This window comes from Aspergillus viridinutans (genome assembly GCF_018404265.1).
Source record: "Aspergillus viridinutans IFM 47045 DNA, scaffold_9, whole genome shotgun sequence".
NCBI classification, from domain to species: domain Eukaryota; kingdom Fungi; phylum Ascomycota; class Eurotiomycetes; order Eurotiales; family Aspergillaceae; genus Aspergillus; species Aspergillus viridinutans.
This window is the reverse complement of record NW_025091225.1, coordinates 1,277,676-1,303,081: the sequence shown is the minus strand read 5'-3', so window position 1 is coordinate 1,303,081 and position 25,406 is coordinate 1,277,676. Positions and strand designations below refer to the sequence as shown.

The window sequence follows — 25,406 nt, the reverse complement described above, 5'->3', positions numbered from 1 at the left end:
CATGTTGGGTCACCTGCCGCTGAGTCACGCGGGCGGCACGAGACCAGCGTCATCGCAAATTATAGAAGCAGATCGGGGATGGTCGCATTTTTGTGAGGGGCTGCAGGACTTTTTTCCATCACAATCAACCACATTTGATTCGATCTCATATATTAATATTGTTTGAATTTCGATTGCAAAGAGCCCAAGCGGCTCAGAGAACATAGACAGAATGCCTATCAACCAGCCCTCAAATCAGATTAAATTCACCAATGTATCAATCGTCCGATTAAAAAAAGGTCCGTTTTATTACCCTCATGGATATCCACCCATCGCTAATCCTACAACAGGCAAGAAAAGATTCGAACTCGCCTGCTACAAAAACAAACTCCTAGAATACCGCTCCGGCGCCGAAAAAGACCTCGACAATGTCCTCCAAGTCCCAACAATCTTCCTCTCCGTCTCAAAAGCCCAAACCGCCCCGTCGGCCGAACTAACAAAAGCCTTCGGCGCGAACGTAACAACCGACGAAATCCGCCAGGAGATCCTCCGCAAAGGCGAAGTGCAGGTCGGCGAGCGCGAGCGCAAGGAGATGCTGGAGCGGGTGGAGAAGGAAGTCCTCGACATCGTCTCGGGGCGGCTGATCGACCCCAACACGAAACGGGTGTACACGCCGGGGATGATTTCCAAGGCGCTGGATCAGTTGAGCTCGGCGAGTGGGCAGCAGCAGATGCAGCAGGAGGGGAATGGGACGGGGGCCGGCGATGAGAATGGGCCGGCGCAGCCGCGGAAGCCGCTCTGGACGGGGGTGACGCCGAATAAGTCGGCCAAGAGTCAGGCGCTGGAGGCGATGAAGGCGTTGATTGCGTGGCAGCCTATCCCTGTGATGCGTGCTCGGATGCGACTCCGTGTCACTTGTCCGGTGTCGCTGCTGAAGCAGTCTGTCAAGGCTGCCGCGGCGCCTGGGGCGAGCAAGGAGAAGGAGGCGCCGTCCGGCGGGGGGAAGAATAATAAGAAGGGTGGGAAGGGTGGCAAGGGCAAGGCTGCGCGGCAGCAGGACTCAGACGTGGAAGCTGGTGGCTCGGACGCGGAGACGGCGCCTGCTGTGAAAGCCCCAACCAATGTCAAGGACAAGATCATGAGCTACATTGAGTCGGTGGAGAGTCAAGAAGTGGTCGGAGGTGATGAATGGGAAGTGGTTGGGTTTGCTGAGCCAGGCGCCTTCAAGGGGTTGAACGACTTCATTGGCACCGAGACCCGCGGAAGAGGTCGAGTCGAGGTGTTGGATATGGCGGTTACCCATGAGGATTGAGGCTCACCTTCTCCGTGAACTCCCTCATCCCTCATCACTTTCGTTGATTAACGTTCTTAGAGTCGACTAAAAGTATATATCCTGCATGATTTCACTTGATGTCTGTTACGAGCGATGACAGGGCCATGTAATGATTAGTCAAGAATAGCATTATAGAGATTGAACAGTCAATGCATCTGGAAGTAAATGAATATGGTAAAATACGAGTGACAGGATGTCTGCATGCACCTCGACTTAAAAGACACACAGTTGCATACTCAATCTGGGAATAGTACAGTAACACCACAACGCCAGAGGAACCAAATAGAGACAGTAGAGGCCAGAAACACAACAGACCACGAGAAAGAACAGATCACCCCGCCACAAGCAAGACAACATCCTTCCCCGGCCCAAGTTCCCTCGCAAGCCGAATTGTCCTCTCAACCGCATACCCCGTCATCGCTCCCGAGACTATCCCCTCCTGACTCCGAAGAATGTCCACGCCTCGCAACGCCTCGTCATCCGTCACAGCGACATATTCCACCGTGGCAGTCTCCTTCCAGTCCGCCAGTTCAGGGCCGACGCTGGGGAAGTCGAGATCGGGGGAGATCGAGCTCGAATCGAGGATCTGGCCATGCTCGTCCTGGAGGAGATAGGTGCGGCATCCGTGCAGGACCCCGACGTCGCCGTGGGATAGGGGAGCTGCCCCTGCCGCCTCGATGCCGAGCAGTTTCACCGACGGGTGCTCGATGAACGGGTAGAACATGCCGACGGCTGCACTGCCTGGTCCGACGGGGGAGACGAGGGCATCCGGGAGACGGCCACCGCTGGCGCCGCCGAACTGCGTTTTGATCTCCTCGCCAAGGATAGATTGGAAGGTGCGCGTGATGGTTGGAAGCGGGTGGGGACCGATTGGACCGCTCATGATATGGTATGTGGTGCTGAGATGGGCGACAGAGTACCGAAGGGCCTCGTTGACTGCAGCTCGGAGGGTCCCACGGCCCGGAGACGCGCCCATGTCCGCGGTGAGGACTGTCGCTCCCAGTTGTCTTATCATGCCCACGCTGTCCTTCTGGTTGCTTGCGTCCCGGCTCCCCATGAGGATGGTGCATTTCATATTCAAGCGTGTGCAGGTTGCCGCGCAGACGATACCGTGTCTGGCTGAGCCGCACTCCATGACGACTTCGGTCTTTCCTAGCCGCCGTGCGAGCAGTGCTTGGCCGACGATGCTGCGGATATTGTGACTTCCATGCTGGTTGAGATCTTCCCGCTTGAGCCAGATATTCGCGCCGCCAGCGATGCGCGTGAGATTTTCTGCGAGCCGAAGTGGGCTAGGACGGATACCGGGGAAGCTTAGAAACTCTTTCCAGAAGCCGTAGTCGGAGATGATACGGTCGAACGCCAACGTGAGCTCCTGCAAGGCGTCCATCTGCGACTCGGGAGCAAAGCGGCCGCCAAAGGTGCCGAATCTGGTCGGAGATAAGACGATTGGCAGGCAGGGGAGAGGGCTCGTTTTCCATGCTGGAGTTTTGTTATGTGACTCTCTGTTGATCAGACGATTTGACTCTAAAAGTGGATCGAGATGAACATGATGGAGAAGTAAGTCGGAAGGAACAGTCGTCCTTCCTTGTACAATGCTGAGATGATAGAGACATGCTGGACACATCGAGTGAGCATCTCCATCTTTGACTCTCTTGTTGCGTCTCTTGCTTCTGATTCTTGTCAGGGAAGACTTGAAGGTGGCCGGAACAATCATGGTCAACAGATGTGCAATATCACGGATGCAACCAGGACTAAACAAGACAGTAGAGTAGAGAATGAGATTTCAGAACTCAAGCAGGCACTGAGAGATACCAATTGCCGTCCAGCCATTTATACCCGGCGCACATCAGTCTTGGACAGACCCAAGTACCCCCATCAGGCACACAAGCGGGCAAAAACCGTCAGGTGGTCAAGACGATGTGCATCGAGCTCATGGTACTTTTGGAAGACACAGCGAGACCATAGACATATCAAACCAGACTCCACCAGGCCCGCAGACTCGTCGCAGCGTCGTCATGAACCAGGAGCCAGAATGCTCAAGAACGCCCAGCAATCCTATCCATACGTTCCTCTTGACATCCCACGAAACAGGGACACTCCTAGCAAGGATCTGCACAGGGTGCTCGCGTTTGTTCAATCAATCACAAATCACAAGTACTTCATGGACGAAGCTCCGAGTAGACTGTCCGCACTGGCCACATTCGCCTGAGCAGGGCGAACGCACACGCAAGATGACCAGGGTAAGGCATCCGGAACCTGGAAGTTGGGACCGATGAACGCTCACTTGTACTATGGCAACTTGCGGTGTGATTCGCCTGTGGTCCTCGACGGCTCAATGGCTACAGCCATGTAGTAGCTGCGGGAGCGCTCCGGCTTCAGCCTTCGCAGGACCAAAGTACGCGACCCCGGCGCTTGGGTACCACATTGTCATTGTGTTGAGGGTGGACCAGATTGTCGGAGCCGGGGGAACGAGGGAAATCGACCCGATCGTCAAGAAATCATATCGTGTGTGGTCTTAGATTGATGTGATTTCCAGCGATGTGGGTTCTGGGTTGTCGAGGAGTGGCTATGAGCCTATGACGCCTGTGATTGCTTCAAAATCTCGTTGCTTTTTCGACGTAGATGTGATGGATCAACTTATAGTACCGTTGCACTTGGGCAGCTAGTCTACTCCTTGAATCATAAGTGATTCTAGAACCACAACAATGAGTAACCCCTTCAAACAGCTCGATATTGTCTTCTTCACCTGTCAATGTTGATGGATCGCGGGTTAGAACCGACCCGGTAGTCTGGCCGCTCTGGCGTACCAAATATAGATGCAGGGGAATCTGGCGACGGAATTAATGATCGGCGTGGCATTTCGATCTATCCATCAGCATCAACATGAAGACCAGTTCGAGGGCGATCTTCCGTCACCGACACGAGGTGACTTGCGAAGCTGCGCACCCAAGATCCGGATGCACCGTTCCGTCTGTGTAGACAGCCGGCGCTAGGAAGAAGCATCCCGATCTCAGATCCAACAAAGTTAACAACCAACTCTAGATTTCAAATTATAAAGTTTATCTACCGCGATCAACCCAGTGAAATTCTTCGTTGGAATATTTGGCTAGAAGCCTTGTTCACCTCATGCTTCTCCTGATGTAGATAGATAGACTTGACACTTGATCTCGAATTTACTCAATATTCTGTGACGCTAGTTGGACGAGAAGGGTTTCATTTGTGGAACTATTGTCTTGGCAGGCGATAAGGCGTGGATACTAACTGACTCGAAAATTGAGGGTACCGAGATAGATAGTTAGGGAGTCCAACAAGTCGGTTCAGAACAGCAGTGGATGGAGGTGGATATGAAGATGGAGATGGTCAGACGGTGTTCGAAAGGTACTTTCCCCGTACCACTATTGCTACCCAGCAGAGGATGTGTTTCAGGACAGTACTTTTGATGTTCAACGAGCATTATCCACTCTTGGCAGATGTGAAGAAGATCTCTCTGTTTTAAATAAGTATGCATTTGATTCATCTAATGTCTCAGATACAATACAATCTCATATCTGGCCGTCAGACCACTAAGTTAATCAATCCCAGCTCGGCAAATGAGACGGGCTTGAAAACGTCCATTACGGGTATTCGCTCAATCGCAATGACCAAAAAACAATCGCTCCAACCGTACGTCTGCAAGGCGTGAGAAGGTTGGGAGCATGCAAGGTAAACGCCGTTCCTCTCTAAAAGCACACCGTGCATAGTTGCATCATTCTGAACTTTGAAAAACAAGACCTGGAAAACGGCCTGGTATTCGAGGTCTCCGGTGAAAGTAAGGTAGGTTGAAGGGAATTCGCACACCAGTGCGGGTGGAGAAAGTCGTCGAACATAAGGACAGTCGACAATGGACAAGAGGCTCCGTCCTCTGGACGGAGAAGAATGGCAGTTGATGAAGGTACATTATGAGCAGATCTGAACGGCGTTCAACGCTCGAGTCAGATCATCTGGTGAAAAAGGCATCAAGGTACCCTTTGTGGATGTTGGCGGCGGTGGTGACACGGCGCGAACGATCGGCGAGGTGTACCGTACCGACTCCTTGATTAGCGCAATGGAGTCCATTCGAGCATCGTCAGAGTACAGTGTCATCGTCGAATCACTATAGCTGCTCGATTCGACGGCTGTAGAAGACGAGGATCCCGAAGATTCTTCCTGTCGACCCGGAGCGTATTCGTGGTGGGAAACAGTGGCGGAAGCTGGTCGTTGTCAGAACGTCGTTACGTGTATGCTTACGGGTTGCACCAGTATGAATAGAGGGCACGCGTGGAATGGAGGTAACAGCCACTTACAGTCAAGCAATCCCACCTCTGGCGGTGCTGTCTCGCAGATCTGGTCTGGAGCCACGCTTTCGTCCTCACTGTCGCCATGTCGCGGGTTCAAGTACTCCGATAATGTTGTACAGGGAGACAGTGGGGGGTCTAATGCGCGGGGGCGCTCAGCCTGCGCAGCCTCGAATGACCAGGCGGCCAATCTCTTCTGGTGTTCAGGATCAAAGGGGCCGCGGAATTTGGACGGCGGGATTTCACCGCGTTTGTAGTACTCGATCTTGATTCCATTGCCATTGCCATTGCCATTTCCGTTGGATTTCGATTTGGAGTGGCTACGGGAATTCGAATTGGAGTGGCCATTGGAATTTCGGTGGAACACCTTTTTGAACTTGTCTTTAAAGTTCATTGTGACAGAAATGGTCAGGAATTGTAGAGTGTGTTGTAACGGATTGGTGTAGTGAAGTGTTGCAAGTAGGTGTTGAGAATAGTAGTAGCCTCAATGCAGACCAGTCCCGGTGAGGGCACGGATGCGGGGGAAGGTGTGCAAGCACAAACTACAATCAACTGTAGTAAGAGACCATTGGTTCATCGTTTGATTAGATGATGCTGGATTAGGGTAGGATATGCAAACTCCAGGAGGAGGAAGAAGAAGAAGAAGAAAGGGAAGAAGAAATGATAATTGAGGGGAAGAAGAGGGAGAGAGAGGGAAAAGACGGAAGGAGAGAGACTATGGAGATGAAGATGGAGAGACGGGTACGATGCACTGGATAGGTACTATGGAGTATGGAATCATAGATACTAGTCTAAGGTAAGTTGAGTAACCTATGGAACTGAGCAGATTAATTAAATAGAGATTGACTGTGAGCATTATTAAATAGGTAATAGTTACCATCAGTTATGGCGCAGATAAGCCGTGGGACTGAAGGCGTAACATCTCGGGACCTAATCCGGAGAGGGCAGGAGAGAGAAAGGCACCCCCCATATCCATAGGTAGTCCGCATTTCCGTACGGAGTATCTACCTAGTAGATTACAGAATTACCAGAAAATGTGGAGAGGCAAAACGAGGAGCACAGAGGATACCTATGCAAGTAGTGATTCTTATTTGTTCTCGCCGTAATCTTACTGCAGCTGGAAACTTCCTGCGACTCGGGGCGTTGGAATTGCGCTGTTCTGAGAGGGTGGGGGAAAATAGCGAAACCCACCTGTGCCATGGTTCTGTGCGTCTGACGGGTGAGATCATAAACGCCCCAAGCGATGGAATTGTTGAGTACTTAGGAGTCCCTTAGGTTTAAAGAGATCAGAGCCCATCAACCTTCTTGACAGCCTTCGTGATATAGTTACTATCCAAGGTAGACTACCTAGGTAGGCGACTACAGCGATACCTTAGAGATGCAACCTCAGCTTCCAGTTCTCTGAGTTTTGCGTTGAAATTGCGAGGTGAGAAATGAGATTACTCCATTCGGTGGTCGGCGCATCGAAGCCGATGTCAATCCTATCTCTTTCCATGGGTGGCCAAAAACTAAGCGTGCCGTTTGTTCCTTATCTCGCACGAAGTTTACCTCTGGTGAGCACCGTATTTCTCCTCGACCAAGTCAACCACTCCTCAACCAAGGGTTACTTCTCCTCGGGTCAGTTCATATAGTCAATTCATTGTAGAGACACGGCCACTCTCGCCAAGCAATCCAGTGTTCCTCTGTGCCAGGGAGGTAACATTAGTATGTGACCTTTGTAACCATCCAAGTGCGAGAGTGGTGGCAAGCGCCTTGATTTATGACAGCCGTCTACCTATTCTCTCTGCACAGACGTATTATACAGAGTACCTTATACTCGCTAATGATACATATGAATTGTCATAGAAAATGCCTCACACATAATGATAGTGGGTAGCACTGAGTACGTAAGAGTACCTCTCTAGGTAGACGACTGGATACTTCCGCGGGGCTTGAGGTATGTAATAGGCTGGCGCTCTACTCGTAGTCGCCCGTCCTGCAGCGAACAATTCCAGAATTACGGCCAAGACAGCCGGTCTGAGAGCCACACCAACCAATCTAGCACCTTAATCTAAAGGATCCTGATTGCCGATTGCCACCGGGATCAAAATGCAACATACATCATCTCGCTGTACTCTGTAATCTGGGCGTTTGTTCTGGATTCAGAGCCCCCAGACGTGTGGCATCGTGACCTGCCGCGTACGACATCAGCGAAGAAAAACGGGGCAAAGGGCCTCACCCAAGGATAATCCCTTCACACAAGAGATTATGTTCTCAGTACCCGGCGTAACATACTCCGTACTCCGTTGGCCGTTCCGTCATAATACCCAGGTGGAGGTGATTCAGAGCCAGCGAATCAGTTCGATGGGATGTGGGAGGGCAGTGTGCTCCACCGGAGTGAGTGATTTCATACCTGGGCCGAGTGCCCCACTCGGCACGCTGTTTCCGGTAACGCTGTTTTATAGGTTGATGTAGTCAAACCGAAAGAAGACTATTCTTCTATCAGCAAGGCCTGCTGGCCCAATGGTAAGGCGCTTGACTACGAATCAAGAGATTGCAGGTTCGAGCCCTGCGTAGGTCAATTCTTTTTACTTTTTGCTTCCTTGACTTTTTGAACAGCTTATTTCTCCTCCTCCGCAATTGTCGAAGATACAAGAGGAATTCCAAAGTGAATTTTACTGATATTGGATTTCTTACCGCAAAGACCTGTAACCTTGCAGGCCAGATCAGCAATGACTTAATGGAGAACATTGGGCGTCGTCGACGGCAATGCATGATGTCAGCCCAGTGCAGCTCTGCCTTGTAGAGAGGTACATACGGGTACAGGCGGGCCACAATTTGCCATTTTAGAAGTCTCTTCGGAATTGCTTCTTCTGCTTTGGATGCCTTATTTCGGGCATTCACACATGATATGGTAGAGCCAATACTGTTCTCTGCCGGCATGAGGGAATCGCCTTTATAGAAGGCGTGTTTCTCGAGTTTACCTCTCACTTATCCTCTGAAGAGGATTTGAATGATGTTGACCATGTGGCGAGCCATTTAGATGACAGAGGATGGTTTATTCAGCCATGTATCCGGGGTCTAGATCGCCATGGATGATTTCTGTGTTTGCTATGCTCACTAGGACGGCTGTATATATTCTTCCTTTCATGTTCTGTCGCCAAGTATATCTCTCATGGACAAGTCATCCTCAACCAGTTCCCCTGTGCCACTAGCCAGTGAAAGACCGAAAGCATACTCGCCCAACACCAGTGTCAAGAACTCTAGAAAGGACTCGTTGTCCAAGTATGTGCGACCTCCGGAAGCAGCCAGTGGCTGGCACATCTTTACAGATTTCGTTCTACTCAGACAAGTCGGAGATTCTTTCCGCAAGCTAATACATGCACTTACAAAACAATGTCCAAGTTATCTTATATTCTACCCAGTTAGCACTCACGCATATAATGTTTACTGTTGATGTTGATACCTCTCTATATTCACTCTAAATAACACAACCATGCCCATCCGGAATAGGCAGTTGATCAGGCGTTCGGAAGAACCTTGATCCGCCGCTAGGGCTGGGAGTGAAACCGCCCTAAACTCCTTGAGCAGCTGCAGGCACACGACCCGCGATCGCCGGAAACGGCTTGGCTGTCATCTTTTTTGAAGCTCCTGTCGAACACAGCAAGCATGCACCATAGCTCATAGATACTCATAGTTCAAGATCTACGGAATCAGAAAAAAGGAAGGAATAATGACATTGATCATGCTCACTATGATCAGCAAGCAATTGACTAAGCTGTTTCTATAATAATCTTAAATGATTCAAATGCGTCACCAGCAGGGAGAGCTGTTTCGGACCCAGATTGAACCGTGGCTGAGACCGGCCATCCCCTCGCTGATACAGTAGCCAGAATAAGCAAGATTATCATCATTACTACTGCAAGGACCTACGAATAATAGCATTAGCTGTACCGTGAAAAGTCCTCGGCCCAATGGGTAAGTGGGTGCTTGCGACGCAGCTCATGTGACTGTTGCCTTTGAACTTCTCTCATCTTCCAGCGCACTGAAACTCGGGTCCAGTACAAGACCATCTCTGCTACTAGTAGTTCAATTGAACCCGACGCTGATATAGACACAGCCAACTCTCGAGGTGGCTACTTCTGAGTGAGTACCTAACCATTGCAATGCGCGACTGCCTCAACACCCGGATTAACCTTCCCCGATGTCGATTAGACGTCCCGACCAGAATTGCCGTCGCCTTCCTAACTGTCTTCAACAACTCCCTACCCTAAGCTCGATATTCAGCTGAGATTCGCGCCATCTGTTTGTCAATTTTCGTCTCTTATCGCGTCGCGCAAGACAGTAAGTACCGTTGTCTTTTCTCGACTCCGACTGCCCTCCTAGCTCCGCCCTTGGTGGCATAATTTTCTGACATTGTCCCCAAGGTCCCACAGGTCAAGGACTCAAATCATCATGCCCAAGAAAGGTGGAAAGGGAAAGAAGGGCAAGGGTAAGGGCGGTGGCGGCACAGCGAAGAAGGCACCCACCGTCCAAGAGCATATGTAAGTTGCGCAAATCTCCGTCCGCTACGCGAATCTCTAGGTTCGCCTCAGAATTCGCAGCAGAACTGACCGCAGCCAATTCTTAATAGAACCACCGGCCACCAAGTTGAAGATGTTATCAAGGGCGAAGGCGAAGGCGAAACCACCGAAAGCCTCGCCCCCGGCACTGCTATCAATGTCCCCTCCGCTGCCCCGCCTCATGTCGCCGCGAGCACAGGAGCAGAGGGCACGTCAACCGCGGAGACCACTGAAAATGGCGATTCATCGAACGAGGACGTAGACGAGCTTAGGAACCCCGGCACCGCCAAGAGGTTCTCGTTGGCGGAGCACCCGGGTGACGCAAAGGGGCGTGGCATGCCATCTTCCTTGCCCGATAGAGGAGAAGCCGAATCCGAAATGAACGAGAACACCCTGCAGGGTGCTGTCGGCAAGACCCAGGCTTCGAAGGCGGGTCTGGTCGGATTGTTGGACGCAGGTGATGGCGAGGGACAAGGTAGGTGTTTCTTGCGCTTGTAAGCGAGGCAGCTAAGCTCACACAATTTTCAGCCGTATTGCCTGATACGGTCGCCAAAGAGTCCCAGTTGACGGCTCCTACGACGGCCCCCGAGACCACCATTCCCGAAGCGACTGCTACCGAGGCCGCCCCTCCCGTACCCGTCGTCACAGACGCCAACGCTCCAGTATGGGAAGCGCCGGCGGAAACAGCACTGCCAGAGAGACTCAAGGAGAAGGAAACTGCTGCGGCCGAACCGACAGCCACATCTCCGTCCGACAGTGCGGACTTGACTGGCCATCCAAAGCGGCCATACGAGAGCAGCCTCTTCCACAAGGACGAGGACCACAAGCCTCCCAAGATGGCCAAGGTCGAGGACTCCGAAGCCGCCCCTGCCGCTGCAGAAACCAAGGCTGCGGACTTGCAAACCGAGGTGCCAAGCAAGTCGACGGTGCAACCCCTGGTTGTCCCAGGGCTTGGTGCCGAATCCACAGACAAGCCCGTCTCTGATGCTGAAATTCCTCAGAAGGTCGAGCCTGCAGAAGCTGTTGCCCCGACCACCGTTCCTTCGGCCGCCCAGGCTGCTGCTTCCACCACGTCCCCTCTCGTTCCCGCCGCAGGCGCAGGGGGCGAAGCCGACGCAGAGGCCAGGCAGAAGCAGGAGGCTAAAGAGAGCATTCAAGCTTTCACCGGCGAGGGACAGGGCCCCGCGGCCAAGGAGCCCCAGCAAGAGTCTGAGGAGAAGGCCAAGGAAAAGGCTCAGGAGACCGCGCCCGTCGAGACGACCCCGGAGACCCCCACAAAGGCCAAACCCAACGTTGCTACCGCTGCCGCCGTCGCCGCCATGAGAGGAAAGTCGGCTGCTTCGCCGGCACCTGCCACTGAAGGCGCCGACAAGACAGAAGCTGAGCCCAAGGAGAGTCAGCCCGAGACTCAGCCCGAGACCCAGGGTCAGACCCGGGGAGAAGAGGCGGCTGCAGAGGAGACCCAGCAGCCCGAGACTACCGACGCTAAGAAGTCGCACGAGGAGGCGCAAACGGCCGTCGACAAAGCCCAAGAGGCAGCCAAAGCCGAAGCCGCCAAGGCGGACAAGCGCAAGAGTGGCTTCTGGTCATGGATCAAGCGCAAGGTCAAGGGCACTTAATCGCTTACCTTGCCTCGTCAAATATTCTTATACACCTATATACAAGTATACAAGACGCAACAGAAGACTGCCGAAGAAAATAAAGACAAAAAAAAGACAAAAACTTGACCAAAAAATAAAGGATACAGATTCGAACTTTTTTGTTTGTACGAAAATGGATGATGATCGATGCATTGAGTCGGGCCAGTGCATCACGCTGTGTATGATATGGATGGGACAAGATACCAACGGGTCTGGGCTGGAGGCATTGATCTGAGTTGCTTTGACTGATTGATTACTGCTGCGGGGTCTTTACACCCTCGGCTGTTTTGAGATTGATACAAGTTAATGTTAATGGAATGAGTTCTACCATAGCTGTCTCCTATTAGATACACCGCTCATTGCGATACGGAATGAAGTCAGTGGAGGGAAGCTGATAACTTGAAATGAATTGTAATAGCCTGGGTAAAGTGGAACTGTTCTATGGAGTATCTACTATGAGCTCTGCTACCTTGAGTGCTCTTAGTGTAATAATATTGAGGCCACTGTCATCATTGCAATCACAGTACCCCACTTGGTGGCTGGAAATGAGCATCTGTACTGACGTGGATCGACTCACCATCTTCTTCCGACTCTCTTGATCATCCTCGTTCTATCCGGTTCAGTTACTTGCATATAGACAAGGTAGTACTAATAATTACAGTGCCCTTGAGATTCAGTTCCCCTCCTCCAACCGGTTTTGTCTCCTCGACTGTGGAAGTGGCTGAGATGAGACCCAGTTTATCCACTTGTTCCTTGACCCTCTTCTCTGGCCAAGCTTTTCTAAGCTTTGGATACTCTGAGCTGCTATTTTGGTCATCAATCAGTACTTATGCGTTGACATTGACTGTGGAGGGGTTGGATCCAATGAGACATGCTCAGCTCTCCATCTCGTCCAGATGACGGACTGACTGGCTGAGAATATCTTCTCACTCACTAGCAGGTTGAAGGGCTTCTCTAGTATCCAATCTCAGGATGCTATTATCCGATCCACTGATCCTGTGGTGCCACTTTTTCATAGCACTCGTACAGAGGAGCAACACTACTAACAGCCACCCCCTCTTCCCCCCTCTGACCGTAGAGCGATCCATCTCTTGTGCCCGCCCTGTTTTGTTTACTCTGATGATCCATGCTGATCTCTTAAAGTTATCACTGTATTAAGATTCTAAAAAAAGGTAGATAAATATTAATACGTTGCTTTCCCTACAGCTCCTGCTTCTGACCTGCTTCCTCTTGCATTCTGCATCTGTTCCAAGTACCTGCATCCGCATCCGCATATTTCTCACATAGAAACCCAATATGGTCCACCTTGCCACGGTCAAGCGCGACAGCGAAAATGTCGAACCCCTCGTTAAACGCGTTGACTCTATTCAGCTCGAAACCACCGAGGATGACGGTTTCTACTCCACTGTGTACGGTACTCGGTTTGCGGCGCAGCAACTGCCCCAGAATGAGATGCCCGAGAAGGAGATGCCCCGCGAGGTCGCTTACCGCATGATCAAGGATGAGCTTAGTTTGGATGGAAATCCTATGCTCAAGTAGGTTGACTTTTGCAAATGGTCCTTTGGTGCATCGCTGATCCTCTGTAGTTTGGCTAGTTTTGTGACGACGTACATGGTATTCGGGCCACACCAATTTGTTGACCGCAGCTAATTCGAGTAGGAAGATGAAGCCGAGAAACTCATGACCGACGCTTTCAGCAAGAACTTTATCGATTACGAAGAATACCCCCAGTCCGCCGAGATCCAGAACCGGTGTGTCAACATGATCGCTCGGCTGTTCAATGCCCCTATCCAAAGCGAGGACGAGCACCCCGTCGGGACCTCGACCATTGGCTCGTCCGAGGCCATCATGCTGGGCACGCTGGCCATGAAGAGACGGTGGCAGAACAAGCGCAAGGCCGAGGGCAAAGACCACACTCGCCCCAATATCATCATGAATAGCGCCGTGCAGGTCTGCTGGGAGAAAGCCGCGCGGTACTTTGACGTGGAGGAGCGCTTTGTCTACTGCACCGAGGACCGCTATGTCATTGACCCCAAGCAGGCCGTTGATCTGATCGACGAGAACACCATCGGCATCTGCGCCATCCTGGGAACCACGTACACGGGCGAGTACGAAGACATCAAGGCGATCAACGATCTCCTGGTCGAGCGCGGCCTGGACATTCCTATCCACGTGGACGCCGCCAGCGGTGGCTTCGTCGTCCCGTTCATCAACCCCAACCTACTCTGGGACTTTCGCCTGGAGAAGGTCGTTTCAATCAACGTGTCTGGCCACAAGTACGGCCTTGTCTATCCCGGCGTGGGCTGGGTCGTCTGGCGATCGCCGGAATACCTGCCCAAGGAGCTGATCTTCAACATCAACTACCTGGGCGCCGAGCAGGCCAGTTTCACCCTCAACTTCTCCAAGGGTGCTTCGCAGGTCATCGGCCAGTACTACCAGATGATCCGGCTGGGCAAGCGCGGCTACCGCTCGATCATGGTCAACATCACGCGCATCGCCGACTACCTAGCGCAGCAGCTGGAGCAGCTGGGCTTCATCATCATGAGCCAGCGGCGCGGCCGCGGACTCCCGCTCGTGGCGTTCCGCCTGCCTCCAGACCGCGACGAGCAGTTTGACGAGTTCGCCCTGGCGCACCAGCTGCGCGAGCGGGGGTGGATCGTGCCCGCGTACACGATGGCGCCGCACAGCAACGAGCTGAAGCTGATGCGGGTGGTTGTCCGCGAGGACTTTAGCATGAACCGGTGCGACGCTCTGCTGACGGATATCAAGCTGGCGCTGAAGACGTTGAGCGATATGGACAAGGCCATGCTGGAGAAGTATACTTTGTAAGTACTGACACCCTTAACCAACCGGGCTCTACTGACGAGATGTGTCTAGACATGTGCAAAACCATGCAGTTAACTCGCACAAGTCCACGCATAACCATTCGCACTACAAGAACGAGAAGCATTCCTTGCAGGGCAAGACCGGGAAGACGCACGGGGTTTGCTAGTCGATTGATACTCGGATCGCGCAGGAAGCGATAGATAGTGATGATACGAATGATACTTCTCTCACATTTCTTGACATAATTACTTGTCTCTACTCCATAAACTAAGCTCTAGTTTCATATCGTCCCTGGACTCATGGCTAATGGATAATGACCCCCCTGAATGCAACCATGCCCAGGATGCATAACTAGTGCGCGAGCGGACTAGACATGTACTGCCAACGAGCCATTAGCCTGTAGACCGAAGGAGACAGGCATGGTCTTATATCCCCATTTCCCGTCTACACAGCCCTAAGCCAAGTAAAACTTTCACTAGAACTCACCATGAACATGACCTCCCAATCCGCATCCGAGTCCCTCATCGCCATCCTCTGCGGCCTACTAACGCTAAACATTTACACCCTCCTCCCCCTCTTCATTTCCATCCCCCCATTCCTCGATCTTCGCGTGTCGGCACCGCTCTATGTCCTCTCGCTGCAGGGCCTGATCTCACTAGATGTCATCCACCTGTTCTATACCGCTACGCGCCGCCCCTTCCTGCTCAATTGCAGGAAGACTCTCGTCCTGATGCTCCTGTCCCGAGGCTTGCTATCTGGGTGCTTGATACTGTTGTGCCGAGTATCTGTGTACGGAAGGGGTTTTGCAAGGTATGCCGTGTGGATGCCGGCTAGGTGGTGGTAGAGATGCTTACGACGGTTTACGAGCAGAAATAGGTACGCCAGGACTCATCGTCTGAGAACTGCAGGCAATTGCTTTCCATGCTCCGCTGCGCGCTGGACCAGACGCTCGACGTGTTTGGAGTGAATCAATGTTGTTGTTATACTAGTAGAGCGCTGGCCGAGCTTAGAATGGGATCGATCTGTCGAGCTACTGTAATGAGCTCAATGGTCGTCAATGATAGGTTAAGGTCCTTAAAGGGAGATCTGGAGGGTCGAAAGGGAATGAAGTTGAGAAGAGCATGCATCCAGGTCCAGTACTTATTCAGGGAACGAAGCTATCTACCGAGGTAGTCTGCCAATACTACCATGGATGCCTCTTCCAAGGGCTTCCCTTTTGCATCCTTGGAAGATAGCAGTTGTATACCCTCATAGAGAATGGTGATGCTGCTGTTGAGTGACGTCATGTGTACGAGACTCCATCGTCGAGGTAACATGTCGATAAATATTCATTCGCTGTAATTCAACTCTCGATCAATTATAATCCTACTCAAGCTATATAGGCCGGCTCAACAGTCCCAGTATGAAGCGTCTATCCATCGATCCCCGTCAGAACATCCCCCCAATTCGGGATTCACCGGCTACTTCTCTTCCAGCAAGTCTTCCCGAGGCGACAAACATCAAGACCAATCCTGCTCGAGCCGGAGAAGAAAATGCATCGGTCTACTTTGTTGGAACGGCTACGACGATCTTGTCAGTAGCTTCTTGCCTCATATCAATGAGATGCTAATCTGGCTAGTGAATGGGAGGGGATGAGGTTGATGACCGATGTTCGTTCATGCTCTGTCGGTACATTGGCACAAACTGACGAGATAGCCAAACTTCCTTCATGCGGGAGACCATGTCCATCTTGGTCCTGGGGTGACTGCTACCCGTCGAACAAATCCCGCGGTTGACTTGCACGAACTGCCTCGAATCGACTTGGTACTTTTATCTCACTATCATGGGTATCCTATACTGCCTCCAGCGACCACTGCATCAGGACTGACCCTTGCAGAGATCATTTTGATCAAAAAGTCGAGGCATCTCTTCGGCGAGACCTGCCCATCATCACCACAAGCCATGCCAAGTCCATATTGACGTCCAAGGGGGCGGACTCGTTCCAGCAAGTGTTTGATCTCGAGCCATTTGAGCAGATGATGGTCAATATCAAAGGCGACAGTTCGCGAACCAAACAACCGCACATTCGAGTGACTGGCATGCCAGGCAAACACATCCCGACCAACAAGGTCGTGGAGAAATTGAACGAGTTCGCGGCGGCAGTAAGCATTTCCTGACATTGCAATGACATATGACAATGGATTGACAATCAAGATTCCCCCCACCAACGGATGGATGGTTGAATTAGGCTATGGCAGCACCCAAACTATGCAAACCGATTTCGAGGTCGGCTATCGCATCTACATCTCCGGCGACACGCTGATGGTGGACGAACTGAAAGAGATCCCGCGGCGGTTCGCGGGCCAGAAGATAGACCTGATGCTCATCCATCTTGGAGGCACGACGGTGCCACATCCGAACATGTGGCCGCTGACGATGATGGTGACGATGGATGCGCAACAGGGCGTGGAGCTGGTGCGCCTGATCAAGCCTGATCTGACCATTCCGATCCACTATGATGATTACAATGTGTTTGCGAGTCCGCTGGAGGACTTCAAGATAGAGATGCAGAAGGCGGGTTTGGCAGGACAAGTGGTGTATCTGGATCGCAAAGAGGCTTATCACTTTCAAGTGAGAGCGCCCTGAGCTTCCTAAGATGAAGCAGCGATGATCTCGTTTTGTTGATCCTGGATCTTATTGGATATCGTCCGATGGACTTAGCCTTGTTCTTTGTGAGCAGCGCCTCGTGTTCGGTTGGATTATTTATAGCATCAACAACCAACAACCAACAACAAATCTAGTGATTAATCTTCCATCGATTCCATTATTCATTCATCGTCGTCTCATCATCAGGATTACTGTTTACTGTACGTGGTTGCAGTTGTGTTGTTGTTGATGCTTCATCGCCCCTCTCCTCTCCTCCCCGCCTCCTTTTCGTCCTCTTTGGACGATCATCGCGTCCATCCCACTCTCCATGCCTTTGTTTCGCAAAAAGCACAAATCCCCGTCGCCTGCTGCATCTCCCGCCTTTCGTTCGGTCGAGCAACTGACCGTACCCCCTCCGTCCACCGCTTCGTCGCCTCGTGTTCCTCCTGAAGATCTTGCGTTCTATCAGCGCTTCGCCGACGTACGGCTCCCCACTTCTCCTGCGGATCCGCCAGACAACTCGTATTCTCAACATCATCAACAACAACAACACCATCATCCCCATTCTCATCAGCTATATCATCAGAATCATCCCGATCATCAGAACCCTTCGGAACATCCACCTCCGTATCAACCTACAATCACTCGGTCGCAAAGCCATCACTCTCCCACTCTTCTCAACTCGGTACTTGCGACCCCCGCTTTACCAGCTGCTACTCACTTCATCGATGCTGACCCTCCCGACCAGTCCAACGTGGACAGGGCCCCTGAGCAATCGGCTTTGGCCCCCAACGCTCACAATAGCAATAAACAGGATCCGCCACAAAAGTCCCGCAGGAAGCTATTCGGCCTACATTCCTCCTCGTCCTCCTCATCGACAAACTTCTTGGAACGCAGCCTGTCCGTCAAAGGCACTGCCTCGTCGCAATCGTCCCGCCAGCGACGGCATCAGCAACAACTATCGCTAGACACCCACCGAACGCATCGCGATCGAGATCATCAGAAGACTAACCGAAATATCAATTACCATTCCTCGTCCGAGACAGTGCCCGAGGACCATGTGGTAGATCCGAACCGGGGCAGCTCACAGTCTCTCCTCATGCAACAGGACACGGCATCAGCTCATCAGCGACCTCCCCGTTCCCCGCAGCACCCGCCTTCCATTCAGCGATCCAACACCGATCCTAGTCTTCTCGAGAAACTATACAATTCCTCACCTGTCGACTCGGCTTCTAGGCAACCTGTCGACCCTTCCCAAGTCATCTCCAATCAGTCACAGACGCATCTGCAGCAGCAACAATCGCCTGTTTCCCAACTTCAAGTGGACCCGCCGTTGAGTGCACGACCTCCGTCGCGACAGTCCTTGGGGCCGCCCTCTCCGTTGCCCCCATTCTCCCATCAACCGGATCTGCGCCCATCTTCCGCCCACCAGAGCGGCATGGCTTCATCATCCGACCGTCCGGCCGGTCCACCGCAGACGCAGCCCCAAGGTCACCCGTCCTTCCAAGGTGGCAGTCAACAGAATGTCACAGAGTCAGGGCGCAGCACGCCCCCCGTCAATTCGAGCAGAAGAGATGATCTGGGCGAGATCGATGTGCGAGCTTTGCTACAAAAGCATGATGAACTCCGTAAGTTTACGCCCCAGCGCGCCCAGTCGACAGACATACTGACAGGACTGTAGAGGCCAAGTACTCCAAAGTGAAGCGATACTATTTCGAGAAAGATGCTCAGGTGCAGCAACTGCAGAATACCGTGGCCCATCAGCGCATGGCGGTGTCCCGAACGGTCCTCGACGACAACGAATATGCAAACCGATTCGCGCGGCTTGACGGTGCCATCAAGGATCTGGCCTTTTCCATTCGGAGAGACTGGAAGAGCTTGCCTACCTGGTTGGCTGGCCATGTCAATGAGGACGCACACGCGACCGGCATGAAGGAAATGACGGCCATTGGCCGCGCGACGATGAGCCGATGGCTGGTGGAAGAGATCTTTGAGCGGCATTTCCATCCCGCTCTGGAACCGAACTTGAGCATGCAGCTGAAGAGCATTGAGATGAACCTGCGTCGGCAACAGACCAAGGCCTACACGGAGGAGGATCGAGAGAACGCGATCGCGCGGATCTCCAACTGGCGGCGAACCACATTCGACGGCCTCACGGACGCTCTGCAGGGCAAAGCCGCGGAGGAAAACCGGGCGCAGCTCATCAACCACTTGGTTGAGAAATTCGTCGCGTGTCTGGAGATGAACCTGTGTGAGCCTCCGCCGGCGGGGCTCGAGAACGGCGCACAGATGATCGTGGAGAACGCGGTCAGCATCTCGGAGAAGATCCCGCTGGAGTCGCGCGACATCTGTGTCGAGTACTTCATGCCGGGGACGCTGGTCAACGAGGCCGTCATGAAGATCGAGGGGGGCCTGCCTCCGCTGACGAATGTGAAACAGCTCCCCGAGGTGCCCCCTGCGCGAGGCTCTATCGAGCACGAGGGCGCTCACGATGGGTTTGTCGAGGATGGCGACGGTGACTCCGTGCCCCCGCCGGGCGGTAGTAACCCGATGGACGGGCCATCCGGGGCAGGATCCACCCCCGGACGCGAACAGCGCATGAGGTCGGTCTTCAACACGTTGATGGGCAAGCGGCCGGTCCCTGCAGTCGAGGCCAGCCACGGCGGCAAGGAGATGAAAGAGCCGGTGGAGGAACGAAGCGGCGGCCGGATCCGATTTGCCTCGTTCCTGAGCGCAGAGGTACGCGGAAGAGGGCCTACGAATGTATTGGTCAAGGCGCCTGTATATTTGATATGACGTATGAATTCACGACCTAATTATGATAATCCTACTAAGTTCACTTCGTCAACTAAAGCCAAGTCCATTGTAGTCGCCCAGTTAGAACGGAGGAGGGCTGAGGTCCAACCCCTCGACCGTCAACTTGAACGCATCGTTGCGCGAATAGCTTCCCGCGAGGTCCATATCCAGGCGGCCGCGCTCACAGTCCTCCAGGTCAATCTCAGCCACCAGCAGCCCATCCCCGACCGCATTCCCATCGGCATCGGTCCCAGCCGCGCGAGCCGTCACCACCGAATCGGGCGCATCATCCGCAGAGACCTCCCAGATCGGGCCGGCGAGCACCTCACCCTGGCAGCCGACAATGCACGATCCCCCGCGGCAGACAAAATCATCGCCATCTGCATGTCGTATGTCAGCCACAATCATTAAGCAGAAGCAGTAGTGACATACGAGGAACACCGTCAGCGGCAGCCGCAGAAGCCGGAAGAGCCGCCACCGGCGCCTCCGCCTCCGTCTCCGCCTTCTCCCCGTCGGGCCAAACGATCTCATGCGGGCCCTCGGCCGTAATGGAATGCTTCTTGCGATGCGCCGGCGGCCGGGTCTGCACCTGCATCTGCATCTGCGTCTGCGGCTGTTGCGTCCCAGGCGGACAGGTCACCCACTCGGGCAACTCATTATACTTTACGCACTGGTTCGCCGAAAGCACGAACGCGCGGCCCTCGCAGGCAACCGTCCGCATAAGCGCCAGCCAGGTATCGCGGGCGTCGGCCGTGGGGGCCAGATAGATATTGATGTTCTGGGCGTAGAGGCTCTGTCTCAGGAGGGGCATGTAGTTCTCCCAGCAGATCGCTGCGGCGAGGGTGACGGGGACGCCGTTGAGGTGTGTCGTGACGGCCTTGAGGGTGGAGGGGGAGCCTTGTGCCCAGATGAGGCGTTCTGTTCCTGTCTACCAACCGTTAACTTCCCGACTTTGCAATTCGGCAGATAAAGAAGGACGGGGGAGGGGAAATACAGGCATAACCTTCCTCCTCTTCCCAAGACACCCACGCAGGGGATCCACATAAACAACAGAGCAATACAAACTCCCACCCGCACGCTCAATAACCCCCACAACGAGAAACACCCCCGTCTCCCTCGCCACCCGCTCCATCTCCTCCCTCGTCCCATCGCCGCGCTCGCTCCGCCCCTTGGCCACAGGCAACCGGCGATGCACCCAGTCGTCCCCGGCCCCGGCAGGCGTATCCCCCAGATCCACCGCCGAGCGGAAATAGGCCAGGAACTGGTCGCGGCCGTGCGGGGCGCGCGAGCCCACGGCGCACCCGAACGAGCAGGTGCGCGGGTATCCGCCCAGATAGGCTTCGGGGAAGAGGAGGAGGTGGACGCCGCGGGTGCGGGCGTGGTGGGCGATGCGGGATAGTGCGGAGAGGGTGGCTTGTGTTGTTTTGTGGGTGCGGGCTTGCGCGACTGCGACGGTGATTTTGGAGGGCATCTTGTTGCAGTTGTTGGCTTCTGTCGCGGGTTGCGATGTTCTTGGCTGAGCTGAGGGGTGATGATGGCGTTGGAAGGTGTGGTGAGGGGAAGGTCTTATACGGATCTGTGAGTCAAGTGGGGTACTTCGTATAGCGAGGGAGCAAAAGCCGAGTCCAGACGCCGGATCTCAGTCTTCAGAATTATTCGGGAGTCAGTCTGAGCTTTCCCATAGTTAGTCTGAGCTGTAGATACCTCGTCGTGTACAGAGGTAAACGAAGTCGAGATAGCGAAGTCGAGATAGCGAAGTCGAGATAGTACCTTAGTTGATAAGTTGGGTGATGCAACATATGATGACATCATCATCGCCGTCATATCACATGTTTATACAATGTACAATGCATCCTGTCATTATGTAGATTCATTGACCTATGCTACAGTCTGAGTACCCTAAATACACTCAACGATCCTATGTACCAAATTGTGGATCAAATGGAAACGATCAACCCGACGCATTCAAATCGCCAGCAAACCATGAATGCAACAAGCCCGGGTATACGCGCGCTAGAACAAGCAGCAACAATAAACCGAAATCAGATGCCGAGATAAATTCTGCGAGAAACCATTCTTTTCAAATCAAGCACGGAGTCGGACGTGTCGCCGTCATATGCTAGGCCATATGCTAGCTAGACCTTCGCACCCATGGCGTTGGCGGCCTGCTGCAACACACGAGGCCAGCGCGAGATAAACTCGACATCGTCCAATGCCCCCTTGCCCCGGTTGCGCACATACTGCGTGCTAGGGTCAACGCGAGGCTCATAGTCCCAGATGGTCGGAGTGCCCTGGATCAAAGCCGAGTACACCAGACGACGCCGGCGCTGCGACCGCAGCACGTCCTCTCGGATCGCCTTCAGATCCCAGCGGGCGTGCACTTCCTCGGTAAAGTGCGCCAGAAGCGTGGCCGAATCGGTGGTCGCAGGCAGCGCAGCCGGAAGCTTGGTGGGACTGGGAGTGCGCGGGGGAGTCGGGAACGGGAAGGAAGAATTGGCGCGCTGGGGAACTGGCGACACACGAGGAGTTCCCGACGGTGTGTCAGCCGGTGTAGGTAGCGCTGTAGGCCTGACCTGATCAGGCATGGCAGCCTTGACGGCAAAGGGTTGCGACAGTTCAGCAAGTCCTGCCGCCAAGTTCACCCTTTCCTCCGGGTCGTTCTCGAGGTCGTAAAGCATGGGGGGATCGATCAGCGAATAGACAAACTTCCACCGGCCGCGACGGATCATAACCGTGGGGGACTGAGTGCCCTCGGCCATGTACTCGCCCAGCACCGTGTCGGTCTTGACACCCTCCTCGCCAGTGAGGTACGGCATCAGCGACACACCATCCAGTGGAAGCTCCTTGACCAACGGGGCTCCAGCCATTGCGGCAAAGGTAGGCAACAGATCCATGGTCGAGACGTTCTCCGAAACGCGCTTAGGAGCAAAGCGGTTAGGGGCATGCACGATCATGGGCACACGCGCCGAGTTCTCGTACCAGACCATCTTGTACCACAAGCCTCGTTCACCCAGCATGTCGCCGTGATCGCCAGTGAAGACGACAATGGTGTTGTCGCGCAGACCGCAGTTCTCCAACACCTTCAGCAGCTTCCCGACATTGGTGTCGACGTAGGTGCACGCGGCGTAGTAGGCGCGGCGCGCCGCCTTGATGCGCTCCTCGGGTATCTCCTTGCCCCACAGGTCAATGCACTTGAGGACCCGCTGCGAGTGGGGATCTTGCTGGTTCTGGGGAATCGCAGGCGTCTTGGGCAACGGAATGTCGACGTCTTCGTACATGTCCCAGAATTCCTTGGTCATCGCGTAGGGGTCATGCGGATGGGTCATAGAGACGGTCAAGCAGAAGGGCTGGTCGGTACGATGGCGGACATGATCATAAAGATACTGCGTAGACCTGTAGATGACTTCTTCGTCATAGTCGAGCTGGTTGGTGCGCACGACAGGACCTGCCTCCATCACAGACGACATATTGTGATACCAGTCCGGACGAATATCCTGTTCAATTAGCGTTTTGTACTACGAGCATGACAAAAGGCAACTCACCGGCTCGTCCCAATTGACTGACCAACCATAGTCACCGGGATAAATGTCGCTGGTCAATCGCTGCTCATAGCCATGTAGCTGATCTGGTCCACAAAAGTGCATTTTACCAGCCAGAGCGGTATGATAGCCTTCGCGGCGCAAATAATGGGCGTATGTGGGGACGTCGGCGGGCAGGTCGGAGGCATTGTCGTAGGCGCCAATCTTGGACGGAAGCTGACCGGTCACCATGACGAAGCGCGAGGGAGCACACAGCGGGGAGTTGCAGTATGCGGAATCAAACACCACACCTTGCCGAGCCAGACGGTCCAAATTGGGAGTCTTGATAGGAGAGTTTTTGTCATGGAAGGCCAGAAGGGGAGCGGCCATCTGGTCCGCCATAATGTAGAGGATGTTGGGCTTCTTGGCCGCCATGGTGTGGTGTCGTTGTCGTCACAATCACTATGAAAGGGTTGAAGGATAGTAGACTAGACAGAGTAGACGAGACTTCAAGGATAAAATTAATCTAGAATCAAGATGTACGCAGGAATTACAGGACAGAAAAGGAATGGGGAGATGGGAGGAAGCCAAGGATGGAGATGGAAGAGGAAGAGGACAAAGACAAGGAGGAACGGGAAAGATGGATAGATATAGGGAACGAGTCCAATGGTTCAGAGAGCAAGTGGAGCAAAGATTGAACAATCAACAATCAAACAATTTATTATTGACAAATGTACGGGAGTGAAGAAGAAGTGGATGAGAGAAACTAATGGAAGGGGTAAAAGAAAAAGAAAAAGAGAAAAATAGAGAGTGCAAAAAAGGCAGGTAAAAAAAGAAAAATGAAGGGATTAAGCAGTAGGAGACTTCCCCGTTAATTGTTAGATTGCATATCCCCGTGAATTGTGTCTTTTGGGGTCCAATCACAGCACAGGGTTTATAGTAATTCTGATAAAGTTGCCGGCCTAGCTGAGAAGAATGCACACTAGTAAAATATACATAGCAATACAGCACACTAACTGCCACTAGAACATCTACAGAGATTATAGCCCCCAGGATACAGGATGGACAATAGTAGTAGTCGAGATGCAATACGTAGTGACAAAGATGCATCATCCACAACACCATTTCGCAAGATGAAACCAGAATTGATTGAGATTGAGCGCTGGAGAATTTCACCCCAGTCCGCAGCAATGGAACCATCGGCGGGGACGATGGTGTGATATCCGCCGCTTCTGACTCGAGCGTCGGGGGTTGGTTCCAGCGTCGGATTCCGGGCTTGCAGTCCTCTGGAGTCTCAAGGAGCTCCTGAAGATCATTTGGCCTCCGTGATGCTCTATGCCCCTTTCTTCATGGCCATTGCTCGCAAAAAAAGGTCTCTTGTGATGAATCAATCTCTCCTCGGCAGAATTGATGCGTTGTTCATGGGAGTCATATAGGTCGCGTGAGTCCAGAGTGAATGGACTTGATTACCCAGCATAGAAAAGGATTCCGGAAAACCAAAGATCGTCACGGGCAGTGATAAGATGACTAACTAGGTCTTGTATGATTTGCCACGCAAGCTCTATCACATTTGATTCCAAAGAATTTTCCCTCGGGGTTGGGATAATCTTGCGTCTTCCATACCTCTTATCCTGGTTTATAACTCGTTTCTTACTCACATAGTCACTTCCGAAAGCCCCATTCGAGGGTCTGCTTTTGAGTGGACTATCTACACTCTAGAGCAACCAGCTTCTGAGCTAGAAGCCGCCATTCAAGGGAATTAACCTAGATGGGTATAGCGGCTATTTATCTTTCAAGGCTAAATAAAAAGCGAAATACGATTGGTCGTGTGATGT

At 53.0% G+C, this 25,406-nt stretch overlaps 10 protein-coding genes and 1 non-coding gene across 11 annotated transcripts; 7 read left to right on the top strand and 4 right to left on the bottom strand.

Moving 5' to 3' along the window:
- Positions 1-211: 211 nt before the first annotated feature.
- Positions 212-1,291, top strand: Aspvir_010062 (guanine nucleotide exchange factor SDO1; the record flags this gene model as incomplete). Its single annotated transcript, XM_043273197.1, has 2 exons — positions 212-278; positions 330-1,291. 2 exons carry the CDS (start codon positions 212-214, stop codon positions 1,289-1,291), a joined length of 1,029 nt encoding a protein of 342 aa, XP_043129132.1.
- A 352-nt stretch (positions 1,292-1,643) lies between these two features.
- Positions 1,644-3,026, bottom strand: Aspvir_010061 (tryptophan synthase; the record flags this gene model as incomplete). Its single annotated transcript, XM_043273196.1, has 1 exon — positions 1,644-3,026. One exon carries the CDS (start codon positions 3,024-3,026, stop codon positions 1,644-1,646), a length of 1,383 nt encoding a protein of 460 aa, XP_043129131.1.
- A 2,222-nt stretch (positions 3,027-5,248) lies between these two features.
- On the bottom strand, positions 5,249-6,019 carry Aspvir_010060 (uncharacterized protein; the record flags this gene model as incomplete). Its single annotated transcript, XM_043273195.1, has 2 exons — positions 5,249-5,541; positions 5,635-6,019. 2 exons carry the CDS (start codon positions 6,017-6,019, stop codon positions 5,249-5,251), a joined length of 678 nt encoding a protein of 225 aa, XP_043129130.1.
- Positions 6,020-8,113: 2,094 nt separating this feature from the next.
- Aspvir_010059 lies at positions 8,114-8,185 on the top strand. Its single transcript has one exon. It is a non-coding gene; the product is annotated as a tRNA-Arg (tRNA).
- Positions 8,186-10,059: 1,874 nt separating this feature from the next.
- Aspvir_010058 (uncharacterized protein) lies at positions 10,060-11,785 on the top strand (the record flags this gene model as incomplete). Its single annotated transcript, XM_043273194.1, has 3 exons — positions 10,060-10,148; positions 10,238-10,641; positions 10,695-11,785. 3 exons carry the CDS (start codon positions 10,060-10,062, stop codon positions 11,783-11,785), a joined length of 1,584 nt encoding a protein of 527 aa, XP_043129129.1.
- Positions 11,786-13,102: 1,317 nt separating this feature from the next.
- On the top strand, positions 13,103-14,798 carry Aspvir_010057 (glutamate decarboxylase; the record flags this gene model as incomplete). The annotated part of the gene is made up of 4 exons (XM_043273193.1): positions 13,103-13,341; positions 13,393-13,420; positions 13,466-14,631; positions 14,684-14,798. 4 exons carry the CDS (start codon positions 13,103-13,105, stop codon positions 14,796-14,798), a joined length of 1,548 nt encoding a protein of 515 aa, XP_043129128.1.
- A 321-nt stretch (positions 14,799-15,119) lies between these two features.
- On the top strand, positions 15,120-15,508 carry Aspvir_010056 (uncharacterized protein; the record flags this gene model as incomplete). The annotated part of the gene is made up of 3 exons (XM_043273192.1): positions 15,120-15,244; positions 15,292-15,442; positions 15,503-15,508. 3 exons carry the CDS (start codon positions 15,120-15,122, stop codon positions 15,506-15,508), a joined length of 282 nt encoding a protein of 93 aa, XP_043129127.1.
- A 526-nt stretch (positions 15,509-16,034) lies between these two features.
- Positions 16,035-17,257, top strand: Aspvir_010055 (MBL fold metallo-hydrolase; the record flags this gene model as incomplete). Its single annotated transcript, XM_043273191.1, has 5 exons — positions 16,035-16,204; positions 16,251-16,281; positions 16,328-16,458; positions 16,509-16,773; positions 16,826-17,257. The coding sequence occupies 5 exons, from the start codon at positions 16,035-16,037 to the stop codon at positions 17,255-17,257; spliced, it is 1,029 nt and encodes a 342-aa protein (XP_043129126.1).
- A 328-nt stretch (positions 17,258-17,585) lies between these two features.
- Aspvir_010054 (uncharacterized protein) lies at positions 17,586-20,053 on the top strand (the record flags this gene model as incomplete). Its single annotated transcript, XM_043273190.1, has 2 exons — positions 17,586-18,885; positions 18,939-20,053. The coding sequence occupies 2 exons, from the start codon at positions 17,586-17,588 to the stop codon at positions 20,051-20,053; spliced, it is 2,415 nt and encodes an 804-aa protein (XP_043129125.1).
- An 81-nt stretch (positions 20,054-20,134) lies between these two features.
- On the bottom strand, positions 20,135-21,524 carry Aspvir_010053 (nitrilase; the record flags this gene model as incomplete). Its single annotated transcript, XM_043273189.1, has 3 exons — positions 20,135-20,433; positions 20,486-20,981; positions 21,048-21,524. The coding sequence occupies 3 exons, from the start codon at positions 21,522-21,524 to the stop codon at positions 20,135-20,137; spliced, it is 1,272 nt and encodes a 423-aa protein (XP_043129124.1).
- Positions 21,525-22,188: 664 nt separating this feature from the next.
- On the bottom strand, positions 22,189-24,006 carry Aspvir_010052 (putative choline sulfatase; the record flags this gene model as incomplete). Its single annotated transcript, XM_043273188.1, has 2 exons — positions 22,189-23,547; positions 23,596-24,006. 2 exons carry the CDS (start codon positions 24,004-24,006, stop codon positions 22,189-22,191), a joined length of 1,770 nt encoding a protein of 589 aa, XP_043129123.1.
- Between the last annotated feature and the right edge of the window lie 1,400 nt (positions 24,007-25,406).